This window comes from Anthonomus grandis, chromosome 6 (assembly GCF_022605725.1).
Source record: "Anthonomus grandis grandis chromosome 6, icAntGran1.3, whole genome shotgun sequence".
Lineage (NCBI taxonomy): Eukaryota > Metazoa > Arthropoda > Insecta > Coleoptera > Curculionidae > Anthonomus > Anthonomus grandis.
In genome coordinates this window covers 8,724,400-8,751,364 of record NC_065551.1, presented here as the reverse complement: position 1 = coordinate 8,751,364, position 26,965 = coordinate 8,724,400, and the positions used below count along the sequence as shown (strand labels likewise).

At 31.1% G+C, this 26,965-nt stretch overlaps 1 protein-coding gene across 2 annotated transcripts in view; it reads left to right on the top strand.

Moving 5' to 3' along the window:
* LOC126737367 (homeobox protein unc-4-like) overlaps positions 1-26,965 on the top strand; it is an 89,597-nt gene that overhangs the window by 53,808 nt on the left and 8,824 nt on the right. For both annotated transcript variants that reach the window (XM_050442236.1, XM_050442235.1), the window contains exon 3: positions 20,506-20,710. In XM_050442236.1, the coding sequence (XP_050298193.1) occupies positions 20,506-20,710 (205 nt within the window). The remainder of the gene's footprint in view (positions 1-20,505; positions 20,711-26,965) is intronic.

Below are 26,965 nucleotides of genomic sequence, written 5' to 3'. Positions count from 1 at the left end.
TGTAAAAGATTAGCTTATCCTATTCACGCCGGTATCCAGGCGGGATGCATCATAGGAGAAGCAGATTATTGCACAATAATCTGCTTCTCCTATGGCCTAAGCCTACATCCTAAGACTGAGAAACCCTAACCTTACTACACAGTGGGGAGTAGATCTAAAGGAATGAAATAGAACCCCTCGCTCAGTATACATGTACCTATTAGATACGAGGACACAGAAATTGATTTGAATAGCCATAGCAGCTAAGACCAAAACTGTGTTTTGAGGGAACGAAAAAAAAAAGAAGAAATATAAAAATTATCTCTTATAAGACACCTTGTTCATTAAAATTGGTTCAGAATTATACAAGATATAGCAATTTAAATATGGCAAAGTTTCTTCCACTATTATTATCAAGGGGATTAAGGGTTCTTGAGATATAGATATTGTAGACCCTTAACTAAACACCTTGTTAACTTTCCCTAGGTAATAATAAAATAGAAAATTTTAGGAACACGAAATATAAACAAATTTCTTAATAATTTTTAAAGTCAATTTAAGTTATTCAACTTTAAATGTATGAACTTTGCATCAAGTTAACAAAGAGAAGGAAGTATCAACTAAATGACATGTATTTAATTCTTTATTTTGATTTCCGTTTCAGTACGTTAACCTTAGAAGTTATACAAATATTCTAATACCTTTTAAAATTGGGCTAAGTTGTTTATTTAAATTATATATCTTTCAATAAATCTTGTTAAAAATGTTGTCAACTTATAAGAGGTAAACCAAACCCCATGCCGAAAAGTGGGCTCAAAAGCTAGACCCATAAATTCACCAATCAATTTATATGTATATCGCTCAATTACGGTGAGGCAGCAGAAAGGGCTCTATCAGGATCACGGCCATAAAATAGGGCCTAGGTGCGAGCAGGCTAGCCACTACACGCCATCGAACTTGCTGCCAACATGACGCCCTCAAATTACCATGGTAATTACGATGAGGCTCCCGGTTCAGGGTTGGAATTAGGATTTCATTGTCTTGCTCGATCAATACAGTATAGCTTATAGTTAGTTAAAATGTATAAAGAGTTTTACAATTTTTTATGAATCTCAATTTTAATTTAGTAACTGCAATAACTTATAATGTAATTTAGTGGCAGAGATTTACTAAAAAATATAACTAAATTTTGTAGATTACGAACATTAGATTTTCGAATTTATTCCTTATAAGGGTTTTGTATTTTTAGAGATAAATATTAGGTGTATTTGCGTTGTGCAATTTTTGCTGGAAAAAGCATAGATTATATTTTATTTAAAAAATAAAATGTAATGTTGTAATGCACCGAGCAAAGAAAGTTTATCAGTAATACAAGCTTGTAAGTACTGTAAATTGTCATATTTTGACGTAAAGGTTAGCCTAAAAGCTACAGAATGCATAAACAGTCGAGACTAAAGCTCAATCATTCCGATTTATTAACGTCTGAAAAAAAAAACACGTTTAATCTAGTCAAATGTGAAGACTTTGCCCTTTCTTCTTTGATTACAATGAGTTCTTATCAAAAGATCATTTGGGTAATAAAGAATATTACATTAAAGCCCATTGCATATTAATGCGTTGCTTGCTTAAATGCTTGAAAAAAAAACGGAATTGTAGACACAAAACTAATGGATTTCAGTTTGTATTCTGAGCTTACACATTATTGACTTATTATTGACACATTATTAATTTTATAAAAATAGTTTTTGTGCTTTTTTCTATTTTGAAAAATGATAAAACCAATGAAAGGAAGACGGTTGCCAAGAAGATCAGTAGTCTGAGAGAGATTGTTTTAAAGTGCTTAAAGATGACCTGTTTTATAAAAAAATATATATATTTTTTAAAATAACAAAGTCGTCTGTTGTAAAAGACTTCATATATGAAAAGCACAAAAAAGTATTATACATTGTAAGCAAAACCAAAAAATAAAAGAGATAATTATATATCCTTGATGGAATTTTAAAACAGATACTAGGAATGATCATCATTAAACGTATTATTTTAAAATTCAATTTAAGTCCTGTTCTGTCCTCTAGCTAGCTGATGGCGTGTATCCAAGCAATATTAGCGAAAACACTGGCATCAGGCGGGCTAATTTTCATTAATTTTTGCTCGACTCAGTATGTCTTGTTTCTCTCTGTTCCACCGACTTAATGGTGGCCGTTATGGTAATGTGCCAGATAAAGACATCATAACACTTGCCGTTTGCCATAACGATTAAAAAAGTTTGTTTGTGAAACGGGAAAGCCGGCCTCCCAAATGAGCAGGTGCAAATGTTTTCGCGTGAGATTATATTACTTTGAAATGTTAACTGTTTTCGGAATTTTCTTTCGACCATTGATTTTTTACTTATAAAAATCTTTGAGTATTTCTCACTAGAGGTATACTTCCATTTCTAGTTCCAAACCAATAAATAATAATAACTATCAGATTCAAAATCAAAAACAGAGTGGAATTTTGCTTATCAGATACTCCATTGTACTACTGGCAGTCTAGTTTACTGGGCCTACTAAGTATTAAATCAACCGTTATTCAAAAATTATGAGGGAAAAACAAATAATAAATAGTGATCTTTTAATGATAGTTAAACAAATTATAAAGTTAAACAATAGTATTATGATACATAATAATCGGATTCATGCAGGCTTTGCGGCAGACAGGAAATTAAAGAACAGGGAACATGAATAAAAGATCTGGAGTAGAAAGTGGTGATTTTGCAGGAAGAAAACACGCCTTTAAAGAAAAATCTAGCATCATTTGAACTAAAAGCCAAGAAGAAAAATTTACTGTTTTTTGCACTTGAAGAGGATATCACAGAAAAAGAGGAAAGTAGTTTTAGTGCCGTCGAAACCCTATACCAGGATAAACTACAACTTATAGCAGAGGAATCTGACATTAGTAATTTATACAGATTGGGTAAAAATAACTCTAAAAACCAAGACCAATTTTGGTAGAATTTGTTTTTTTTTGTAAATTTTTAAAAATTGCCAAAAACTAAACGGTAGTGGATATTCTATTGCAAACGATTTGACACCTGAAAGCAGAGAGCAGCAAAAAATCTTAGTAAATTATCTTCAAATAGCCAGTAATAAAAACAATTCTGCCAAAGTATTTAAAAAGACACTTATAGTAAATGGCAAATTCACTATAGAACAACTAGAATCAACAGAGTCTGAGGTTCAACTTAACCAAACTTTCCAATTAGTTTTAAATTAGGGATTTCCACCAGTTTTTTCTAATGCAGTACCAAATAAAAGCAACGAAAGTCCAGAACACAGAAACTCGATAGGTACGAGAACAAGATCAAATTCTATTAAAAGTAAGCAATCACACACTCAGAAAGAAACGTGTGCAGCCCCCCCAATTAAAAAGCTACGGAAGTAATAGACATATAGGTACTTTAATTAATTTTACCTGTCTATTTTGATAAAATTAATTTTATAAATAAATCAATTTTTTTTTTGTATTATATCAGGTGCATGTTTTAGACCGTAATGCTTTCTAAAATTTTTAAACTTTTTTTTTAATATTTGGTACATTTTTAATGTGTAATATTCGTCATTGTTATTTAAATTTTAAAATATGTATTATTATATTTTATATAAATGCATTAAGTATAGAACACTCAATCATGATGGAGAATTTTATTAGAGATAAAACCATAGCTGCTACGTACTTAATTAATGATTTAATTTTTTTTTAACCGAATAGAAAATATAGAAAACATTTAGAATAATTCAATTAAATATTTGTGGACTAAATACCAACTTTAAAGAATTTCAATTCTTTTTAAATCAGGCTACCAATCAGTTTGACTTTATTTTATTGTCTGAAACCCATCTTATATACGATTTACAACTCTTTAACTTAGCCTGAATATCACTGTATATATAATTCGGGTGTCTTTAGCAAATTTTATGGGTTAGTTATTTATGTTAAGGAAACTGTTTCACATGAACATAAGTTAAAATTTCTTGGTGAAGTCAAGTGTGTCGAAATTAAGGTCTCCGAAAAGAACTAACAGTTTCTACCTTAATGCATTTACAGATCTCCAACAACTAACAAAATAAATTTTCAAGAAAATTTTGGCAGCTATTTACATCAAAGTCAAAATATAAAAACACATATTATTACTGGAGATATTAACTTAGAGATTTTTAGAAACTATAAGAACTACATTGAATAGAAGAGTGTTTTGTCTATACATGGTTTTAGTTCATACATATATAGAAATACTAGACCTTAGTCAAGGACATGTATAGACCATTTTTTTGTAAAGGGAGATAATAAAGAACATTTAAGGGACATATTTCTTGGCAGACACTCTACCAAGGGCGAGACATAAATTTGGCCTTTAATAACTTTCTAAAACACTAATTGACCTTATACATGAAAATACCCAGACAATAAAACAAACAAATACAAAAACCGGTAAACAACTATGGATAACGAAAGGATTGTTAAGAACAACTAGGCATAAAAATTATTTATATAATTTAAGTCACAAAAACCCTAATAATAAATTGCGAAATTTAATCAAAAATGCTAAAAAATCATACGCAGAAAACTTAAATTCCCGAAACAAAAGTCAAACTAGTGCTATTTGGAATTGTGTTAATTAATTTATAACAAACCTACTCAAAAAACAAAAATCGAAAAGTTATTTAACCATCGAGTGGACAGATTGTAATGGTGTCCAAAGAGCCTATTTTTATTTCACAAAATAAATAAACTTTATGTAGTGAGAAATAAAAACAAAAAAGTCTTCAGGTCATGATGGAGTTCGTTCCGAGCTTCTTAAAGAAATTGTCTATGAAATAGCACATATCTCATCTTATTAATTAAATTTTTGTTTTCAAATTCGAACATTTTCAGATACCCTTAAAATAGGAGAAATTAATTCACTTTTTACCTAATTTGTCAAAAATCTTAGAAACCATTATTAAATCCCAAATTGTTACTTTTTTTGGAAAAAATAATGTTATCTCTGATAATCAATTTGGCTTTAGAAAAGGCAAATCAACCGAAAATGCTGTTAGCCTAAATTTCTGTTAGGCTCATGATAAAAGAAAATCATGCATCTCTGTACCTATAGATCTTAAAAAAGCTTTTGATAAGATTTGTCAAAAAAAATTTATAGGGAAATTGGAAAAATTGGGCACACGAGGAAATGCTTTGAAACTCTTAAAAAGTTATTTAGGAAACAGGTTCCGGTTTCTTAACTTTCAAGGACTTAAAAGTAGCACAAGGACTGTAACCCGCGGGTTACTTATTCATTACATCAGTGGCGACGCCAGGGTTTTCTGTTAGGGGGGGCCAGACAGGGCCAGAAAAACTTAGGAGAGGCACTTACTTTTACATTTTGCTGTGGTACTTACCTACGTTTAATTTAACTTACGTTGAAATAGCGTTCTATGGTAATATTTAAAATAATTATAAGCAGAAAGAAAGGTTATAAACATACACTTTATTTACAATTAAAAGATACAAAAAACGTGAAATGTCCAAACTTATAACGTATAGCAATTCGTTATTTAAAGCAGTAAGATTCTTCTGTTATTATGATTCTTCGCAAACGTATCCACAATATTATTGAAATCAATGTTTTTAATCCGATCTTTTTCAATGCTTAAAATAGAAATTGAGGAAAGTCTTTCATTCAGCATTGTAGTCCTTAAATAAGTTTTTACTCTACTTCAACAAGAGAATGATCTCTCTGAAGAAGCAGTTGATACAGGTATTGTCATGGCTATTTTTGTTAAAACATAGATATTTTCAAAAGCTGGATAATATTCGTCCAGCAGTTTCAATAATTCTCTCAGTGTTTTAATTTCCGATTTTTAAGTCATTAATCTCTTTAAAAGGATGCATTTAGCTTTTATTGCATTCAGCTTCGTCCCAATCTGAGCAGATATTGGTATAGGAACCAGCAATTAACAAAAGGTCTGATAGCTTTAAAAAGTGTTCGTGTCCTGGCTGCAATGAACTTAATCCATTAAATAGCTTTTTATTATTTGAAAAGCGAGCTTGAAGTTCAGTTATTATTTTATCCAAAACTGAAAAAAAACGCCAATCTTTAGACCTTTTTTCTATGTATCCAATTCATTTTCGGCCTCAAGCTCTGTAAAAAACATTTTAAAACGAGCGGGTAGTTGTTTTTTACGTTTGGGGATTGCTTCTGACGAATCGCCACCGCCAGTTAGCGACCATAATATATTTACTCTTTCCCAAATGGCATCCCAATATGAGTTTTCAACTCTCATTAATTGTAGTTGCTTAAGGGTCTCTTCTACCAAAATATTTGCTCGGGCATAGTCCATATCTTTTGATTGCAAATAGTCAGATAAGGAAGATATTATGTTGAGAACATCTTTAAAACATACTATGTAAGTGATAAATGTTTTGGTTAAGGAATGCAATAGTCCTTTGGCCTCTAGCCTTCTGTCACTATTACGAAAAGATACTAAATATAAAGTAGCATATAGAGATTCAAATGTATCTTCAAGCACGCTACACATTTTGTACTGAATGGACCATCTTGTTGTAGGCATTTTAGTTCTTTGAGTTGTTTGCCAGGATAAATTCTTTTTTGCACATTTAAAAATTCCGTGTGTATAGATGAATGACTCATGAAAATATATAACTGTTCTGTCATATTAAAAAATTGTGAGAATTCTGGTATACCTTTACAACAATCTACGACTGCTAAGTTTAAGACGTGATTGTAGCAGTGTACGTAAACTGCACTGGGAACTTCTTTTTTAAATAACGCTTGAACACCATTCAGATGGCCACTCATTACACTAGCGCCATCGTATGCTTGTCCTACGCAGTTTTCCATCAAAATACCGTTTTTTAATAGGGTATTTTTAATTGTTGCAAATAATGAGGTCGCATCTAACTTTTCACAGGGAATAAATCCTAAAAATATTTCTTTAATTTCTGATTTATAAATGTATCTAATAAGTATTGACATTTGATCTTTTTTCGATAAATCTTTAGTTTCGTCGGCTAAGACTGAATAAAATTTAGCTTCGCTAATTTCATCTCTTGCAGATTGCAGAACTTACCATTAGAAAGTATTTGCAGTAACTCATTTTGTCTACTAGAATGAAGAAAAGAAAAATAGAAAGAAATAGAAAGGTATTTTGCATTACCTGCAGCACTTCAGACTTTTTTTTTAAACACAGAAACGTGATTAGCGACAAACTCCGTTAATTTCAAAAAGTTTCCTTTATTTGCACTCCCAGTGGATTGATTGTGGCCCCTTTGTGCAATTTCTAACTTACAAGTTAATAGAAAAATTTCGGCTAGTGTTTTAATGTAATACCAATTTTTTTCAATAAGTTCTTAGTTTTTATTTTTAATTAAATTTTCTACGCCACCGACGGAAGAAGACCTTTTAAATTCATTATATTTTAGCAAACATTCTTTATGTGCCAATGAGTTGCTGTGTGCAGTAAATCCGCTATTAGTTTCCATAGCCTTTTTCCACCTATTATACCCAGTAATAAATGTTTTTTCCTTCACATCTGATTTGCAGAAGAATCTGCAGTAGAAACAAAAAGCTTTGTTTTCTATAACAGAATATTTCAGCCAAGGAAATATTTTAAACCAATTTTTGTTAAAAGCTCTTAAACGATGTTCTATTTTTGTTCCTGGGTATTCTCATAAAATTGGTTGTGAGGGCTTTTCATAAGGACTTTTTGACAAATCTAGGGGGAAAGAAAATTGACTCCAATTATGTTCTTCTCGTTCCACATTGCAACTTGACGTTGGGGCATCACTGAGATCTTCATTCGATCTATCCGCGCTTTCTGGTTCAAGTTTCTCTCTTTCAATCTGTTCATTATTTTCGGTTTTTCTTTTTTTGCCTAACTCAGCTACTTCACCATTTTCATTTTTTCTTTTATTGGGGTCTGATGATGGTGATTTCTTCTTATTGAAAAGTAATCTTTTATTGAACCCTTACTGGCCATTTTGGTTTCTAAGAATAATACAGTTTTGTATGCATTTTTAGTTATTAAATAAAAAAAAAATCACCTGTAGTTTAAAAATAAAACTGAATCAGGTGTTACACTATTAATTCTCAGAAAAATTATGGAAAACGAAATGCTAAAAAAAGCACACAAAAATTGTTTACTTGTCGTGGTATTAACGTACGCAACCAGTTAGTAATAGCTGATGATTGACTAAAACCTAAAACACACAAAAAACGTTTCTGTAAAGCGGCCGAAGCGCAAAGTGCACGTGTCCTTCAAGCCCGTTTCGAGTGATCGCCAAGACGCCAATCGCCATTGTTGTGCTAGTCTGGTGATTCCCCTAAAAATGCTTAGTAGACAATCTTATTTTCGCAAGAATTGACCATGTGATCGGCAGTCGACTTTTCGTATAATTTGTGATGTAGGCGTTTTTTTATGACTTTCATTATCTTTAATTTTTTTATATTTTCAAAAAAGATCTAACTGGAAATCTAGCTTTCTATTCAGGGGGAGCCGGCTGTAATTCAGAGGGGACCCCGGCCCCCTCTGCCCCCCCCCCAGGCGTCGCTACTGTTGCTTATATAAATGATCTTTTAAAAATACATTTACAGGGACTGATACTTAGTTTTACCGACGAACTTTTTTTATGAAGGAATAATGTTTAATAAAAGAATTCATTGAATTATATTTTAACAAAATATATAAGTTGTTTCAAATAAACAAATTAATACTAAATGAGCACAAATCAAAATTTTTGCTATTTACATCCTATTCTCTTTTTGCCAAGCTTTTCCACCCTAGAACTCAATATAAACGTCAGAATCTCCAAAACTAATGTTGTCAAATATCTCCGCAATATGATAGGTAGTCACCTGAAATGGGACCAACAGATTAACTATGTAACTAAAAAAACTAGGGACCTTGTAAACAAATTTTCCCATTTAAAAACAATACTTAAAGTTGACAAACTTAAAACAATTTAATATGTAGGTTGAGGAAGTGCGAGAAACTGTTCTCATAAATACATAGATGTAATTCAAAAATGGATTTTTAAAGTCCTCTACAATAAAAATAAAACTTATCCAAGCAAGCAGATTTGCTGAATCCAGAGATATATTTTTTCAATATTGTTACGTGTGTTGCCAAAAACAAAATAATTCCCTAACCTGTTCAACGAAATAGACCAACACGATTCAACACTGACTGTGTAATGGTTCCTGATTCAAAAAAGGAATATGGTCGTAAATCTGCTTCCTACTTAGCAGCAATATTTTATAATTGCTTTCTAGAAACTCTAAAACTCTTAATAGGTAATAAGAGATCCTTTAAAATAAAATTAAAAGACTGGAAGACTTTTAAAAAAGAGTCCATATGCTTCGTAACTAGAAACATGCTTAAAATAATTTGAACAATCAATAGGTATTAATGTGTTTGTAAGGTATGTACTACATGGTCTATGGCAAGATGTTATTAACTCTAGTTAGTTATTTAGGTAAATTGCCCCTAACGTGTGTAAAACCCCGAAATGGATCAGAAATATCTATTTCTATATGGACTTTTCACGGATTTTGTTTTTTTTCTTGTCCTAACAACGTTTACAGCTTCAGGTCCTATTTATGTTTATTTATGTATTTATGTTAATATATTTGGCTATATATGAATTTGAAATTATATTTAAATAAATAATATTATTATTATTATTATTATTATGAAATTAACCCTATAGCTTAAGCTATCTATGTTTTTTTTTTAATTTTATTAGTAAAAAATATTAGAAGGGCACACGGTTCATAAAATTATTTTAATAACAGTATCCAAAGATAAAAAAACATAAATTTGACCTCTTAAAGTCAAGTTTTGGAATTAATATGGTTTAGGATGTAAACATTTTAAAGGCGTTTGTTTCTGGTGAGAAATATAGCTACTGAAAGTTTTATTTTGTTATAAACAGGCTTAAGTAAAAAAAGCACAGAAATATTGACTAAGATTTTTAGCCAGTAATCCCCGATTAAAAAAACGAAAAAGTTCTATCGCATATCATATTCTTCAGATTGAAATGCAAAAAAAAAACGTCATTGTATAATGTTGAATATATGCTTTTTAGTATTCTGCAAGAATATAAATGAAGGTATTTTTTTTCTTTGCAAAATATTTTTTACAGCACTGCTTTATATTCCGATATTCTTTTTATACGCAAGTATTTTTCTTCCAATTGCTTGTGGAAATGTGGCCGATGCCTACTCTTATTTTCGATTTGCACAAATGGTCCCTTAAGGAAAAAGGCTCGTGCCCTCTTTTACTCATTTGAATTTTATTGGCTTACGAAACTGAACTTTTAATTTGAAAAATAAAGTTAGTTTTTTTTAAATTTAGGAAATATGTATTTTACCTAATTCTATGATATTTTTGAGTTATAATTTTTATATGATTTCGTCCCACTGGTTACCCAAAATATTTTAAAGCCTAGTGGCCGTGTTACGGCTCAAAATGACTTTATACCAGGGATAATTTGAAAATAATTATATAGCGGCGCAAGAACGTCGGCCAAAAAAAAGGCGAATTATTAACACTAATACAGGTATACGACCAAAATTGGAATAATGACGAAATATTAAGTCATTTAAAATCCATTTTCATGAAAGGGTAAGCATTTACTTAACAAAAAAACGTGATAAAATTCGAATAAGCACTGACATAAAATTTTATATATTTTTTAATATTTTCATTTTCATACTGCAAAAATTTAATTAAGTCATTGTAACTTATAAATAAATCAAAATTCCCTTAAAGTTCCTACTGAATTCGATGGCACTAAGAAACCAACAACAAATTTGCCTTCGCATCCATGGGATATTGAATTTAAAGCAGGTTTAAATTAACGATTATAAATGGCATTGCTGCAAATTGCCTTTAAAGCGAATAAGGCTGTAAAGGCGTTGATTATACAACTTTATACGTGTAGGATAAACTAATATTTGTGCTAATGGTGTTCAATTCTTGATCGATTTATTGGTCACTATATTATGAGGAAATATAAAGTTGGCATTTCACACTGAGTATAATTGTAGTAACGTGAAAAATTAATGTATTAATAAATTTTTGTACTTATTCCACTACTCTACTTTTAAATATGAGGCACCTTAGGTATCACTAGATATTAATAGATATAACCGTATATATGCCTATTATATGTATGTTTGCAAAGCATTAACTGCTATTACAGAAACAGAGTTAGGATATTAATATTTAATTGTGGACAATTAAATGTTAAAATAATCAAAAAAAATTAAAATAAAATATTAAATGGATATATCAAACAGGTTACTTAAATTTATATCGTGAGTTAGCTATATATTTATTTTAACTTAGATTATTATCGATACTAAGATTTTATAATATTTTGGAGTTTTGGTACTACGTTACAGATTTTTTGTTTTCTCAATAAAAAGCATAAACATAAAATACATAAATTATAAACATTTTTAAAAGCTTAAGTTTTTACTGGCAACTAGCTTAGTTTATTTTTGGAAGAGCTAAATAATTTTTGATTTCAAGTCTTATTGTAGTGTTATGCGAGTTTTCTTTAAGTGTGTGTTGTGTTTATTTATTACATTTTCTATAAATAATAATTTTGATAAGATATTTTCAAACCCTAACTTATTGATCAAAATTCAATTTACAACTTAAATTAAACTGGTGATCGAAATTTAATTAATGCGTAATTATTGGTTTGACGTAATTAAATTTCACATTTTTCAAGTAGAAAGCTTTTTATTACTTAGTTCATCTAATGAGACTGAATGTTACTTAGTTCATCTAATGAGATAAGCCTCCTTTATATGCATTTCCAAGATATTCCTTATATTTTAATGCCTTAATAAATGTTGCTTTCATTTAAAAACAAAAATCCAAAAATATATGGTATGCCATTTTGTTTTTATTAAGTTTTGAAAATTACAGAGTCCAAGTGGCGACCATTTCTTTCGACATACATTCGAAGCTGATTTCTAAAAGTTTCCATTACTCGAGCAGTAATTTAAGGCGATATTCCTGTAATTTCTTGGCGTTTTGCTGCTTTTAATTCGTCAATGGTTCGGGGATGATGTTGAAAAACCATCTCTTTCAGGTAGCCCCAAAGGAAAAAGTCGCATGGGGCAAGATCGGATAAAGGCGCAGGCCACGCAACGTCTCCACGTAACGAGATTACGCGTCGTAAAAACATTTCCCTTAACAGGTCCATTGTCCTTCTTGCCGTATGAGCTGTAGCCCCATCCTGTTGAAACCACACATCCGGATGTTCAAGTTCCCTAAGTTTTGGTTTCAAAAAATTATGTAGCATGTCGACATATCGACCAGTAGTTACGGTAACCGTTACCCCTCCTTCAAAAAAATAGGGACTCCAAACACCAAAAGAACCAACAGCACACCAAACGGTAACACATTGGCTGTGAAGTGGCCTTTCATAGAGCTGCCGCGGATTTTCTGGCGCCTTGTAGCGAAAATTCTGCTTGTTCACACAGCCAGACAAATGGAAATGAGCCTCGTCGCTCGTTATTAAAAGCGCATTTTATAGGACATTTTGAAGAATATTATTGGAACATTCTCGGCGATTTTCCCTGTCCCGTTCACTAAGTTCTTGCACGATCATCATTTTGTATGGGTGGAACTTCGAAATCGGTGTGCAAAATTCTCACAGAACGATCTGACAAACGCAAAGCAGAGGCATGTTTAACAGCTGAACTAGGAGATCGTCCAACTGCTTCTCTTACAGCTGCAATGTTTTCAGCTGTTTCATGTTTTTAACACTTCTGAGTCTACCAGTTGATTTTCTTTTTAAGGCTGAACCTGTAGCTCTAAAATGTGAAACCCACAACAGTATTGTTTAGCGATCTGGAACTGGATCATGTCAACCAAGAGCGAAGTGAGTACGAAAATTTCTTTGTGTCGTAATCACAGATTCGTTACTTTTGAAAAATGTTTCGATAACGAAGGCACGATGCTCGCCCGTCCAGTTCATGGCGACATCAGAAATAGCAAGGCACGCGCAGCCAACCGACTACGCTAAACTGGCTCCCTCTTTAGTGATTCGGGCTCAGTGGCGGCGCAAAATGTGGAAGATCATTTTGCCGGATCCTGTATTATGAATATCAAATATATTGATATCCATTAAAAGAAACGTCTATTTTGGCAATCGAATAGCTTACCCCAATAAAATACTTCTGTTTGAATATCAGAAGCTATAACGAATATAACTATTAACAAAAATTTTGATTGTGATAATGGAACAGGTCACCAGAACTTCCTCTGTCATTTTATCTAAAACTAGTTTTTTTGCTTAGTACAAATGGCTCGATGAAAAAAACAATAATATAGTATAACAACTATAAATATATAATTTATTTCAATAAAAAGAAATTCTGGAATAAACCAAAACCTAAAATGTAGTATGTATATATATATATATATTACATATGCAATCTAAAAATTAACATTAACAAAATATTTGGTTCTTAGGAACTATATAGACATAGAAAGATATTTTATAACTTACCAATTATGAATAAACAAACTCAAATTCATCATCAATAAAAAAACGCAATATGCAATTATGTAGCTGCAATGTACTTTTCTTCCGCCATTTTCTTTTGTCCAACGTAATCTGTTAGTTATCATGTCAAAGTGCTAAAATGAAAGAGAAGCATGTACATATGAATATATACACATACAAAAAATGTGATGAATTCATATAATATTCAATCTCATATAGTTTAACTTTTAAATAAAATTTCTCTAGAATCAAATTTAGTCATAATAATATCTATTTTGCAATTCACTTAAAATTACAACTATTGCTCCAAACTTCGCCCAGATTTAAAACGTGATTAGAAACGTGAAAAAAAAAACTATTAATGAAAGCAGTTTGATTATGTGATAACCTGATTCGGTAATAAGATCTTAACATTCGCACATATTGTAGAAATGAAAACAGCCTAGCTTACCTTTTTAATCTTTAACATACGATTTAAAGTCCTAGTATGTAAAAATGTATTATAATTCTCTTTTGTATTTTTGCACCAGGAAAATTTCCAACCGCTTTAAACATACAAATCTTTTATCACTATATCTAAATATAAACGTCTACGATGTTCAACTATTATGCCTAACCACAGTACTAAGTGACGCGAAAATGTAAATAGTTCTAGTTTTTTTCGTCAAAATTACTATGTGTATGGTCTTGTTCACAATTAATGTCGATTTTGCAATATCATTTTAAACATAAAAAATAATAAACAAAACAATACAGAATAGCTTATCCTTCTGATGGGATGCCTTCTATATATGCATCGTAATCACCATGCTATCTGTCACATTATTAAGAAAACCATGGATTTGGAGTGAAAGCTAAAACCGATTTGTCGATCCTGGACTTTCTTAAAATCCAATAAAACTTTCACCTTTTTTTGGCCTTATGTTTAGCACCATTATCTATTTACAATATCACAATATTAAAACTTGTACGATATCACCCCACCATCTAACATCATCTGACTTGGTTACCGGTGTGATTACGATGAGTAAACACCGGCACCTTAAAACTAGTCGAACACTCACAAACAACCATGCTCATGCCAGGATTCGAACCTTAGACCACACGATCGCCTTTTGAGCATTTACCGGCGCTGTGGGTAATAAAATTCTGGAAATAATAAAAAAGCATTATATCCTAAGAATAGTAATAGTTCAATATAGTTCCTATAGTTATAAGACTTTACTTTAAGAATAAACAACTTTCCAAACCCTAAAAAAACTTAGAGTTTACATGTATATTACAGTTCAAGTAAAATTAATTTTCTATAAAAAGCTATGTAAGTCAATGTGGTAAAGTAATAATTTATCTCCATGCATTAAAGACTGTTTAAATCTTTTCTTTAGATGTTTATGTATTTTACTTCTTCAGGTACCTATTCGTTTCGGATGTTATCAATTATGTCAGCAATTATAACTTCATAACAGTTCTACTAAACTTCTCCCCAATCAAGTCCATGATGTTTTTCTTCTTTCAGGCCCTCTTTTAACCAATACCTTTCCGCGTATTATAGTTTGCAGTAGAAAGTATCAATATTTATTTTTTATAGCATGCCCCAGGTATTCTAGTTTCTTTCTTTTAATGGTGTTCATCAAATTTAGGCGTAATACGCTCCCGAAGATTTTGAATAAAATCTGGCTTCCTACTAAAATCTTTACAATGCTCAGCGAATGAAAATGCTCTTAAAGAAAGTAATCTTAAGGACTTACATCCGGAAATCTCGATGACAAGTTAAAAGAGCTTCTATTTTTTCGGTAATTTTTAGCTTTATTGTATTTTTTTATAAGTCTAGGTCTCGTCTGTCAAGTGTCCAGGAATGAAGAAAGTTCCTATAATATGATTTCTGATAATGACGGCCCACACATTTAATTTTTTTTGGATTCTGCGTGTGTGTCTCTCGAAACAAATGTGAATTTTATGGCTCCAGCGTTATGAGTAGAAGGTACTTTCATCCGAAAAACAAAAATTAAATAACCTATTTGCGTTCTTGATTACACTTATAGTCTGTGAAAATTCTTTGAACTCTTAAACGCGTGAATCTTAATGAAATAGCGAGTCCAGTGCTTTTTGTATTATCAAATACTACGTGTTACAAAACTGCTATTCCTGCGGCTTCATTAATAACTGGTCGATTTTCTCGATGGCAATTAACAGGAGAGTCAGAATATATATAAGGAAAGTCACAAATCACAAAAGTCACACTAATAATGTTCACTTAAGTTATGCCGTGCATAAAGTAAAAGGTTTTCATAATAATAGATTTTTTTATAATTAACGCCTTAATAATCATCTAACGCTTTTTTAAAAATGAGAGGTAGTCGGTGTCTTAGCTCTATAGTTCGCAAAGTCGTATATCTTAATTTATTATGTTAGAAGGTACAAAACTTCTACCGAATTAGTAAGTTTTGAATCAAAAACCTGAAAAATTTAACGCTTTAAAAATTTACTGAGCATTTATTAGAGTTAGTAAAATAACAAAATAGATAATAAAACATTGTAAAAGAAAACCAACCTCATAACCTAAAAAAATACCAAAGAATCTAAATAGTTCCTCTATTCCGCACAAATAGAATTTTATTTACTACGAAACCATTATTATACTCGACATAATTGCGGGTTCAATCAAATTCGGGCTAAAAAATATTTACTCCACTTTATTATTATCGACTCAAAAACCGTAATTATGGTCCCGAAACTACGACGACCATCAAGGTAAAGAAATTTCCGTGAAAGCAAATTAATTTTATTTTAGAAAAACCTCGAGTTAATACCCGTTATTAAAAAATTGTTAGGAGCAATTCCGTGTTCGTTTTTAGAAGTCAGAAATCTGTGGCTTAAGTAGAGCTTAACGACCCTCTTAGATTTAACGTAATGAAGTTATTACTAGCCAGTGGGATCAAAACCGAATATTTATTAGACAAAAATATTACTGAGAGCTATTTTAAGAAAGGTTCCCAAGAACATTTAGTTTTTATTAGTTTCTGTTCGTTGATTTTGTCATAGTTTGTCAATTGATCGCTAGGCAGATAATTGCTGCAGATTTGATCCTCACACTGCAATCTTATTATTGATTGTATAAAGGTGTTTTATTTATCATAAATATGTTATGCGCTTAACAAATAAAAAGTAAAACACAAAGAATTCTCTAATAATTCAAATAATTAGGATATTAATCAGATCCGATTTCAGATAAATTTCGTGTTATGTCGTCAATTTTGATCTCTAAAATAAATGTCGTTGTATTTAAATGCTCCATTTTATTGGCTATTAAGACCATTAGGTAATTGTACGTCAATACCGCTATCTTAATTTAACTTAATATTAAAAATAATTTCTATATTAGGTGATAAATTATAATTTTTTCTAATCTTTAAAATTTAAATTATAATTTAATAATTTTCCACCAAACTTCATATACAGTGCATCCATAAAGTAGCGGATAAATTCAATAAAAATGAAATGGACCATTTCTGAAAAAAATGCTCGAACCCGTCGATTTTAATATTTGGTTAAGGCTTATTTTACGTGGAAATTAAATATACAGGGTGACTCAAAAAAAAAGATATGACGTCATCAATATGTTTTTAAAATAGAAAACATCATTTTTTAATGCGGAATCAGAAAGTGCGTATTATTTTTACAAAGGATATGGTACAAATAAATAGTGGTTACATAAGCAATTTTGAACGAATAATGATGAGAAAATGTAAAATTAAAGAAATATCTATGTAAATTAAATGTTCGAATTGAGCACTGTTAACCACCTGACAACAACCAAGACAATCTAAAAATTCTTTTTGACCGTTGTCAATGATATCTGGAGTAATATTTCTAATTTTCAGGCGTATTTGTTCTTTTAAATGTTCTAAACTCGCTAGTTCAGTGACATACACTTTACTTTTTAAGTATCCCTATAAAAAGTAATCGAAGGGAGTTAAATCTGGCATTCTGGGTGGTCATTCAATGAACCCTCGTATCCAACGATAAAGCATAGTCTGGCGGGGTTCCATCTAGCTGAAAAAAAGATCATGTTGGTGCATTTCGGGTTCTTCCAAATCCAGATACAAAGTTGTTAAAGCGGGGATAAAATAATTTTGAAAAAACTCCAAATACCACTCACCAGTGAGTGTCATCAAAAAAGTAAGGTACTAAAACTTTTCCTTCCACCATAGCGCACCGCACATTGACTTTTTGAGGGTGTTTTGTATGACATTCTGTGAAGCAATGAAGGTTTTCAGTCGCCCAGTATCGACAATTCTGTCTGTTCACATGGCCAATTAGAGTAAATGTTGCTTCGTCAGAAAATATTATCCGTTTTACAAAATTATTGGTATCATTACATAATTACTGCATTTGCTCACAAAATTCATTTCATTGATCAAATCTTTTTAACATGCCCGAATTCACGAAACTTTGCTTCAACTCTGCTTACCATGCTTTGGCTAATAAGCGACCGATCAGGATGAGTTGCATTAAATAACTGAACCACGTCCTTTTGAGTAGGTACGCCACATATCTCCGAAACCAATCATGCACAAGATTTCGATTCATTCACGTTGAGGCGTTAACTTTACAGTGTTACTATTTTGCCAAGAGTTAGCAGACGGTAGCTCAGAATCATTGGAGGCTTGGGATTGTTCGAAGGTTCACTTATGACTGGCTATTAAAGAATCTAAACTTGATTATAACTATTAAATAAGAGGGCGCCACTTAGTTTTTTTTATAAATGAAAGAAAACTAAGAAAAAGACTTGGTATATAGGTTTCAATTAACAATTAAATGACCCTGGATAAGGTAAATTTAAAGAGGCAAAAAAATCTCAACAATACAACCAAATTATATTTACATCAAAGATATGTATACACCTCATGTTCTAATCTGATAAATGTTAATAACTTACTATGAATTAAAATATGAATAATGTTGATATGATTAAAATGAATTTGACAAAAGTAACATTTAAATTATGATTTCACTACTAGGTAAATTTCAGCACTTGAAAAATAAATTGCAACTATTAAAGTTTTTTGTATATATTTGTAGTACGCAGGGGAAAGTTGATGAACCTTTTTACCTAAGGCATATCAGCCTTAACCGTGTTATATCTATTTAACTACCAAAAAGGGTACTGAAAAATACTGTAAAAAAATAACTAAAATTATAGATAAGAAATTGACGTATTAAATTATGATATTGATTAAATATTTGTAACGTTAAATTGAAATAAAAGGTATATTAATAAAAATTTAAATAAGTGAGACAAATTTATGGTTAGTAATATTTGAATAAATGGAATAAACTGGCCAGTATATTCCTCCAAGAAATGAACGGCTAGCCTTCAAAATCGAGGCTGTGAATGTATGCCATTTGTAGCTCAGCTATCAGGACTGGGAATCTCTAATACTAGCTCTAACTCTGGCTCCAGCTCCACCGCTTTCAGCTATTTTTGGGAAAATCAAAAGCTTGCAGTCATCAACAATTGAAGGAGAATAAAGAGGAAAACGGAGAAGTAAAACCCTAAAACAACGGTTGCCATTGTATTTACTGTCCATAAAAAAAATAATGGCGTTAAAAATGTGACACACTCATCTTGTTAAGTTTCATTATCTACCCATAAAAATCTTTGGCATCCTGCACCAGGATTATGAATTAAACGGTTCCCAAAGGAACAAGATTATGGACTATAAATTACAAACCATATTGGCCATTTCCTGCTTCACAAACTTCGGAAATAAAAACTCGCCTTTTACGTGCGCTCCTACCTGCAACACGGGAACAAGTCCTCGAATAATGGACCCAGTACCGACTAAATCAGTAACGACCCCACCTCTCGCCTGAGCTGTCAATATCAGCCAATCGGAGAAAACATGAATTAAGACCGTCAAGAGAAAGCATGGATAATTTAACCATGAGAGTGATGCGTTACAGTAGTAATGTGTCATTGACGTGTGAATTTAAAGAAATATGAATAAAAGAAGTTGACTGAAATTATTAATGTAATTATTGAAATTAATGAAATATCAATGGAGCGTTAGTGAACATAAGGAGTAGAAAAATAAAACGCTACAACGTTCGGTTAGTTTTCTCATATTTCATACAATAAGAGTAGGTAGTAAAGTGTAGTTACTAAAAAAACGCAGGAAGATACTGCTTTCGCCTCTTAAAAAGAATAAATACTACTGGCAAATACAAAAATACTTCAAATAGTTGCATCAAAATACATTTACTTTTTGACACTGACTAAAAAAATTGCTTTTGTAACCATTATTCATTTATACTATATCTTTGGTAAAAAAATGCGTTTTTTCTAATTCTGCAATAAAAAATTGTGGTTTTTATTTAAAAAACATATTGATGTCGTCATATCTTTTTTTGAATCACCCTGTATATTTACTTTCCACGTAGAATAACCCTAAACCAAATATTAAAATTGACGGACTCGAGCATTTTTTTTCAGAAACGGTCCCTTTCATTTTTATTGAATTTATCGGCTACTTTACAGATGCACTGTATTTTTAGAGTAACCACGTAAAAAATAAAAAAAGTTATAATTCGTTTCTTCTCTATTGTTGAAGGCTAAATATTAAACTAACAAATTAAACGGTCGAAATCTGCTGTTACAAAAAAACTTTACAGTGGCTTCCCTATCAGCCAATTAAGATCTTGATTACACACAACATTAAGACCCTCTTATTAAAAGAATAAACACCTAGTAATTATTTTGACGTAATTACATACAACTTTTCATCACACTAATTTTGAATTTTAAAGTCTTTTAAATTCTTAAGAAATATTTTGTATCTTGCTCATGCTATCTGTAATTAGTTTCATTACATATAGTATTACAAAAAATATGCTCATCTAAGTTACATATATATATATATATATATAGACTATTTAAACTGTTTTTGTTTTCAGGTATGGTTTCAAAATAGACGTGCGAAATGGCGAAAAAAAGAACACACAAAAAAAGGACCGGGCCGACCAGCGCACAATGCACATCCTCAATCTTGTTCGGGAGAACCCATTCCTCCGGCGGAACTTAAGGCAAGAGAGCGGGCGCGAAGAAGAAAAAAGTTACAAAAAGCTTTGGAGAGACAAGCACGGAAACTTAGAGCGAAAGGTAGGCCATTTTAATCATTTTTAAAACAACCTAACATTCACTACGTGTCACTACTACTCACTTGCGTCACTTGTCAAACGAGTTTGTCCAAAATTTGTGTATGCTATTTTTTCCTATAAATAAAACTAAATCATTTCATTATACGATTTTTCAATATGAAAACTTTATAGTTCATTCAAAGATATTTCGTTGACTCCTACTACCATAAATCAACTAGACTATTAAGCTCCATTGTGCAATATCCAACTTTTTTCAGAGATAATAAAGGTTAACAGAGTCAGCTTAAAAATGATTCTAAATGAAAATTAATAATTAAATAAAGAATAGTATTTTAAGTACAAAAAATACCCAATATTTTAATAATATTACTTACTTTCTTCTTCAAGGTACGGCAGAGTGACGAAATAATTAAATAATATTTATTTATAAAAAATTACAAGAGTAAATAAAATTAATAAAAAAATAGGAAAATAATATAGAATACAAAATACAACTATTTCTTATAAATTCAAACACTGTTCAATAATTTATTCTACCTTACTCTACTTTATTTAATTTCAATATTTAATTCTGTTTCACTACTACTATCATTGTTTAAACCTAAGGGCCGAACAACATTGGTATTTATAGACGCGTAAGAAGTTTCTACCTTTAACTTATGTTGTATAATAATTTTAATTTGGTCTTTTCTCTATTTTTGTACGTCTCTTTAAAATATATGCTATTGTCTACCATAAAATTTGAGTTTCTGCTTTAATACTATTAGAAGAAGGTCACTTGACAAGTTGACGACTATGATAACTAGCATTATCGATAACCATAATACTATTTTTAGAAATATTTTTAAGAAGCCGATTTTCAAACCAATGAAAAAATTGTAGTTATACTCTATTTCAGAAGTGTGTAGAGCAATAAAACCTCATTAGGTATGCAAAAGTGGTACCTGGTGATCCACCAATATTTTATGCCACTACCTTAGTTGGGTATTAGTTTCAATGTAAAATTCTTTCTTTTCGTTGATTGCAGGTAGTGCCACCCGGTTTTGGGTCAAGTTATGAGTTTTGCTCATTGTTACCCACTGATAAACATTGAAAACGGTTCGCCAAAGGCGTGCAACTGGGACTTGTTTTTTACCTTATAATTAATGTACCTAAATGCTATTTTATTTTAGAAAGTTACTTTTGTTTAAATGGAATAATATATTTTTTTCACAAATTTATTGAACATAATATGTAGAGTAAAACAGTTGAAAATGTCACTTTTGGATCTGGCACTTTTTGAACAGTGTATAACAATTTTAAATTATAATAGATTGTAGTCTTCTTCGTCATCTGACGAACTGTCATCACCTCTTGACATTATAATTAAAGGATCGACTGTCTGATCGATGAGGTTGTCAAGATCCCACATTTTGTCCTCTTGCTTAATTACATGCTGGACTGCTTTTCGCCAATTCTCTGGTGTCGCTTCCGTAATGGCTTGATCAAACAGTAGCTTAACATCTTTTATTTTAAAAGTCGTGTTTTGTCTTGCTACAAATCCTTTTACCTGCGGCCATATCAGTTCTATAGGATTTAGTTCGCAATGATAGGGCGGTAAGCGCAGTACAGTTATATTATATTTTTCGGCTATATCTTCCACCGCGTATTTCATGAAACGAGTTTTGTGTAAGTTTGCTATTGCCAGCAGTTCTTTTTTTATCAAATTTTTTTAAAAGTTTTCTACTTATCAACGAAATACTGTCATCTCGGCCAAGCTCCATTAAAATTTTGTCTAGGGTAGGTATTTCCTTTTTAAAATAAAAAGAGTGAACTTTTCTTCGAATTATACATTTAGCATTTTCATCAAGGACTTTTGTAGGTCGTCCTGGCTTTTGCTTGGGAGATTCCACTTGACCTGCTACTTTTCTTTCCCGCAACAATTTGAAAATGGTGGACTTTCCAATTCCACTCATTCGAGAACATTTTTCAACAATTTCTTGCACAGTAAAACTAGGGTAATCGTGTTTTATGCAATCATGTACATTTAAAATAATAACTTTTTCACTCAGCGATAGTGGAGAATTTTTAGTACATCTTTTCGTTGGACTGAATACCTCCATTTTTTAAATATTGGGATAATATTATTGTGATTACACTACAGCGTAGCAGTGACTACTAACGTTTAAAATATGATTTAAAAGTATTTATAGTCTGTATATATTACCTGACCCTATTTTTGCATGTTACAAAGCGTTAAAAGATAGGTACCTATACAAAAGGATTAAAAGTATTTAATCTCTTTCAAAATAAAGGCATTTAATCCGTGAAAATTAAATTCATAAATATTATAAGTACCTGCGCCTATGAACTACCACGAAATGTAGCCAAACAGAACGGAATTCCCCAGTTTATTGCTCTATACACTTCTGAAATAGAGTATAGAATCTTGGTGATAATCCAGAAAAGAAACTGCTATATTTTTAGCTGCAAGTAGTAGACAGTTTGGAACAAAGACACTTTCTGAGCCTGCATGTATTATTGTTATCCTCGTTCCTTTATTTTGTTTTATCCCTATATTGTCTTATAGCCGTTAAATATTTATAACGTCATTCCCGTAATCCCATTGAGACTCCATGATGGTTTGGCGTTTATAAATCGTATTATACTTTAAACCCATTTTCGGTAAATTTTTCTTAGGTTAACCACAGTAGGCATTGATTGTTGTTCATACAGCTGATATATTTTTAATAAATTCAAATCACTCTATTCCACACATTTTAACGAGCCGAAGTCGTTTCGCTTTCTCCTACAAATTGTAGATTTTCCTATTATACAGGGTGTCTCCTTTTTCATAGGGACAGTATTGCTATCTCCTATACTATAAAAGATACGAGGGCGGTTAAATTAGAAAAAAGTTGCGGCATTTTATTCTGATTAAAAAAGTGTATTTAGATTTTTTATGCGACGTTTCGTTTTTTAGATATCATCATCAAATTTTTTTTTAAATACGGACCTGGATTTTTTATTTTATATTTAAAAAGAATTTTTATTTTCCTTTTCAACAATGTATAACTTAAATGTCTGTCTCGACGTTTCGGTATAAAAATAGCAGTTTTCCAGCTTTTTTCTTTAATACGGACCTGATTAGTATTTACAAAATTAAAATACGGCAGATTTGGGTTGAGTTGGGTTAGCTGCTAATATTATTCACTAACATCAATTGCGGCTGATATTTTTTTATGTGGTTAGGAAAAAAATTACGATATGTGATTTGTTCGATATTAATATTCAATAACGAAAATCTATTTTCAAAGCTGTATGGAGAGCCACCTTTAATGAAAATGGCACCGTGCTTGCCGAATAGTTCAAACTTTATAACAATGTCAGATTTATTACGGCTGTGACTTATTTAGGTAGGCCATGAAAACAAAAATATGTCGTAGCTACGACAACAATTATTAGTATTAATTACAACAAAATTATTAAAATATTACTTTGATATTTTAACGTTTTGCCGTAAGTTAGTTTCTTAAATTAGTTTAAAAGCTTTGGTTGTTTCCTTAGCAATTTCCTAGTTCAATATTAACAAAATAAATACAAGTTGTAAAATGGTACGGTATAGTGATAGTGAAAAAAAGGACATGTACGATGTTTTTATAGGATGTTATCGAAAGGTTGATGATGCAGTAAGGGAGTATGCTAGATTATATCCAAACAGAACTGCTCCAGCGCGAAAAACTTTTTATTTGGTTTCAAGAAACCTCACCGAATTTGGATGTGTATCAAAAAAACGCGGAAAATACCGTGCCAAGAATACACACAACGATGTTAATGTTTTAGCTTAAATTCATCTTTATCCGGGGTCTTCATTAAGAATTATAGGTTCTGAATGTGGGATACATCCTTCAGTGGTCGGAAAAATTTTAAAGAAACATAGGTATCATGACTACAAGTTCCAACCGGTTCAGAAACTGCATCCAGGTGATTCAGAACGCACACTTGTTTTCTGCCGTTGGTATCAAGATATGTTAAATGCAGACCCTATGTTCTCTACGACCATTTTATGGACCGACAAAACTACATTCACTAATAGTGGCATGTTTAACCGAAAAAATAAGCATTTCTATGCGCAAAACAACCCACATTTAGTAGAAGAAACTAAGCCTCAAAATCGATTTAGTCTTAATATGTGGTGCGGAATCATCATAATAGGTCCCAAAATTATTGATGGAAATTTAAATAATGAAAGGTATGTTAACCTATTGACGGAAGTTATGGATGAAATTCCATTGGAAACATTAAGAAGTATTCGGTGGTTTATGCAGGATGGCTGTGCCGCTCACAATTCCGCTGTTGCCCGAGATTTTCTCGACACAAATTTCCCTAATTGCTGGGTAGGAACAAACGGTCCTGTAAGGTGGCCTCCTCGTTCCCCATGCCTTAATACTCTGGATTACTTCTTATGGGGATTTTTAAAAAATAAAGTCAACTTTTCTTGCCTAATGTATATAAAGAGAATGTTGTTTCTTTAGTTAAATCGTATTGTTTTGTTATTTTTTTGGTTAATACACGTTTGTCATTTGTTTTTAAAGTAAATAAAATATTTCTTATTAAAAGTGTAAAATTCTAATTTATTTACATATTTATTGTTCCCCGTCTAAATCTAAAGCAAGTACTCGTAAATTAAGAGAACCATACCAAATTTTCGAATTTCTTTTTCTTACCCACAAAAAAAGGGCACTGTAGTTTTAAAATTTTATGTTTGATATTGAAGATAAATAGGTAAATATGCATTCAAAGGGTATTTTAATTTTGTAAATACTAATCAGGTCCGTATTAAAGAAAAAAGCTTGAAAACTGCTATTTTTATACCGAAACGTCGAGACAGACATTTAGGTTATACATTGTTGAAAAGGAAAATAAAAATTCTTTTTAAATATAAAATAAAAAATCCAGGTCCGTATTTAAAAAAAAATTTGATGATGATATCTAAAAAACGAAACGTCGCATAAAAAATCTAAATACACTTTTTTAATCAGAATAAAATGCCGCAACTTTTTTCTAATTTAACCGCCCTCGTATCTTTTATAGTATAGGAGATAGCAATACTGTCCCTATGAAAAAGGAGACACCCTGTATAATAGGAAAATCTACAATTTGTAGGAGAAAGCGAAACGACTTCGGCTCGTTAAAATGTGTGGAATAGAGTGATTTGAATTTATTAAAAATATATCATTTAAAAAAAAAAAGTTGATGATGATATCTAAAAAACGAAACGTCGCATAAAAAATCTAAATACACTTTTTTAATCAGAATAAAATGCCGCAACTCTTTTCTAATACAACCGCCCTCGTATCTTTTATAGTATAGGAGATAGCAATACTGTCCCTATGAAAAAGGAGACACACTATATCCTAAACTGTAGACAAAGGTATTTTTGCCAAGGCACACTCTCGCCAGGGTTAAAATCTTTTGATAGTAAAGATTGGTACATCGGGACTTAAATACCTTCTTCTCAAGGTGTTACTACAGGATGGCCGAGTATCAGCACTCGCCTGTGGTCACCACATTTTTGCGCTAAAATGCAACAAACAAACAATTTGCTTAATTCACTTGTTTACAACAACAATAGCCCCTTCAGTAAACTTTTAAAGAACTTAATTAAAACTAAATTGTCACACTCGTTTTCTTCTCCTTAATGTTAGACCTAAAGTAGGTACTGACAGACGTAAGGTAGGTATAATATTTACAGACCTAAGATTACAGTTTTATTTCGGAATAAACTTAGGTATAAATGTATACACATATTCACATTTGTTGCCTTAAATTGTACCTACTTATTATTTTGCAATACAGGTAAATATTAATTTTCTAATTCGGCTCTGACTACAGATATGATAATTTTGCGTCTTTTTATGACCCAACAAATAATAAGGGTTTTATTGCGGTCAAAAGATCAACGGTATATCTTTGAGTGAACTAATACTAGCAGACCTTGAATTTTATATTTTTTTTAATAGAAAAGTTAATAGTAGCTTAATTATTGTTCATATCAGACCAAATTAAAATTATTATAATATTTTAATTTGGCTTCGTAAATAAAGTAGTTCTTTTGAAGGCGTTTAAAATCTTAATTTAATAGAATCCAAGAATATTTTTTTAGTGTATCCGTGAAGAAAATATATCAATGCAGGTTTTTCGTAATTAATGTTTTGTTTTTGCCACTAAGAACTTAATTTTAGAAAATCTCAATTTTGGTTTGACGTTTTTTCTA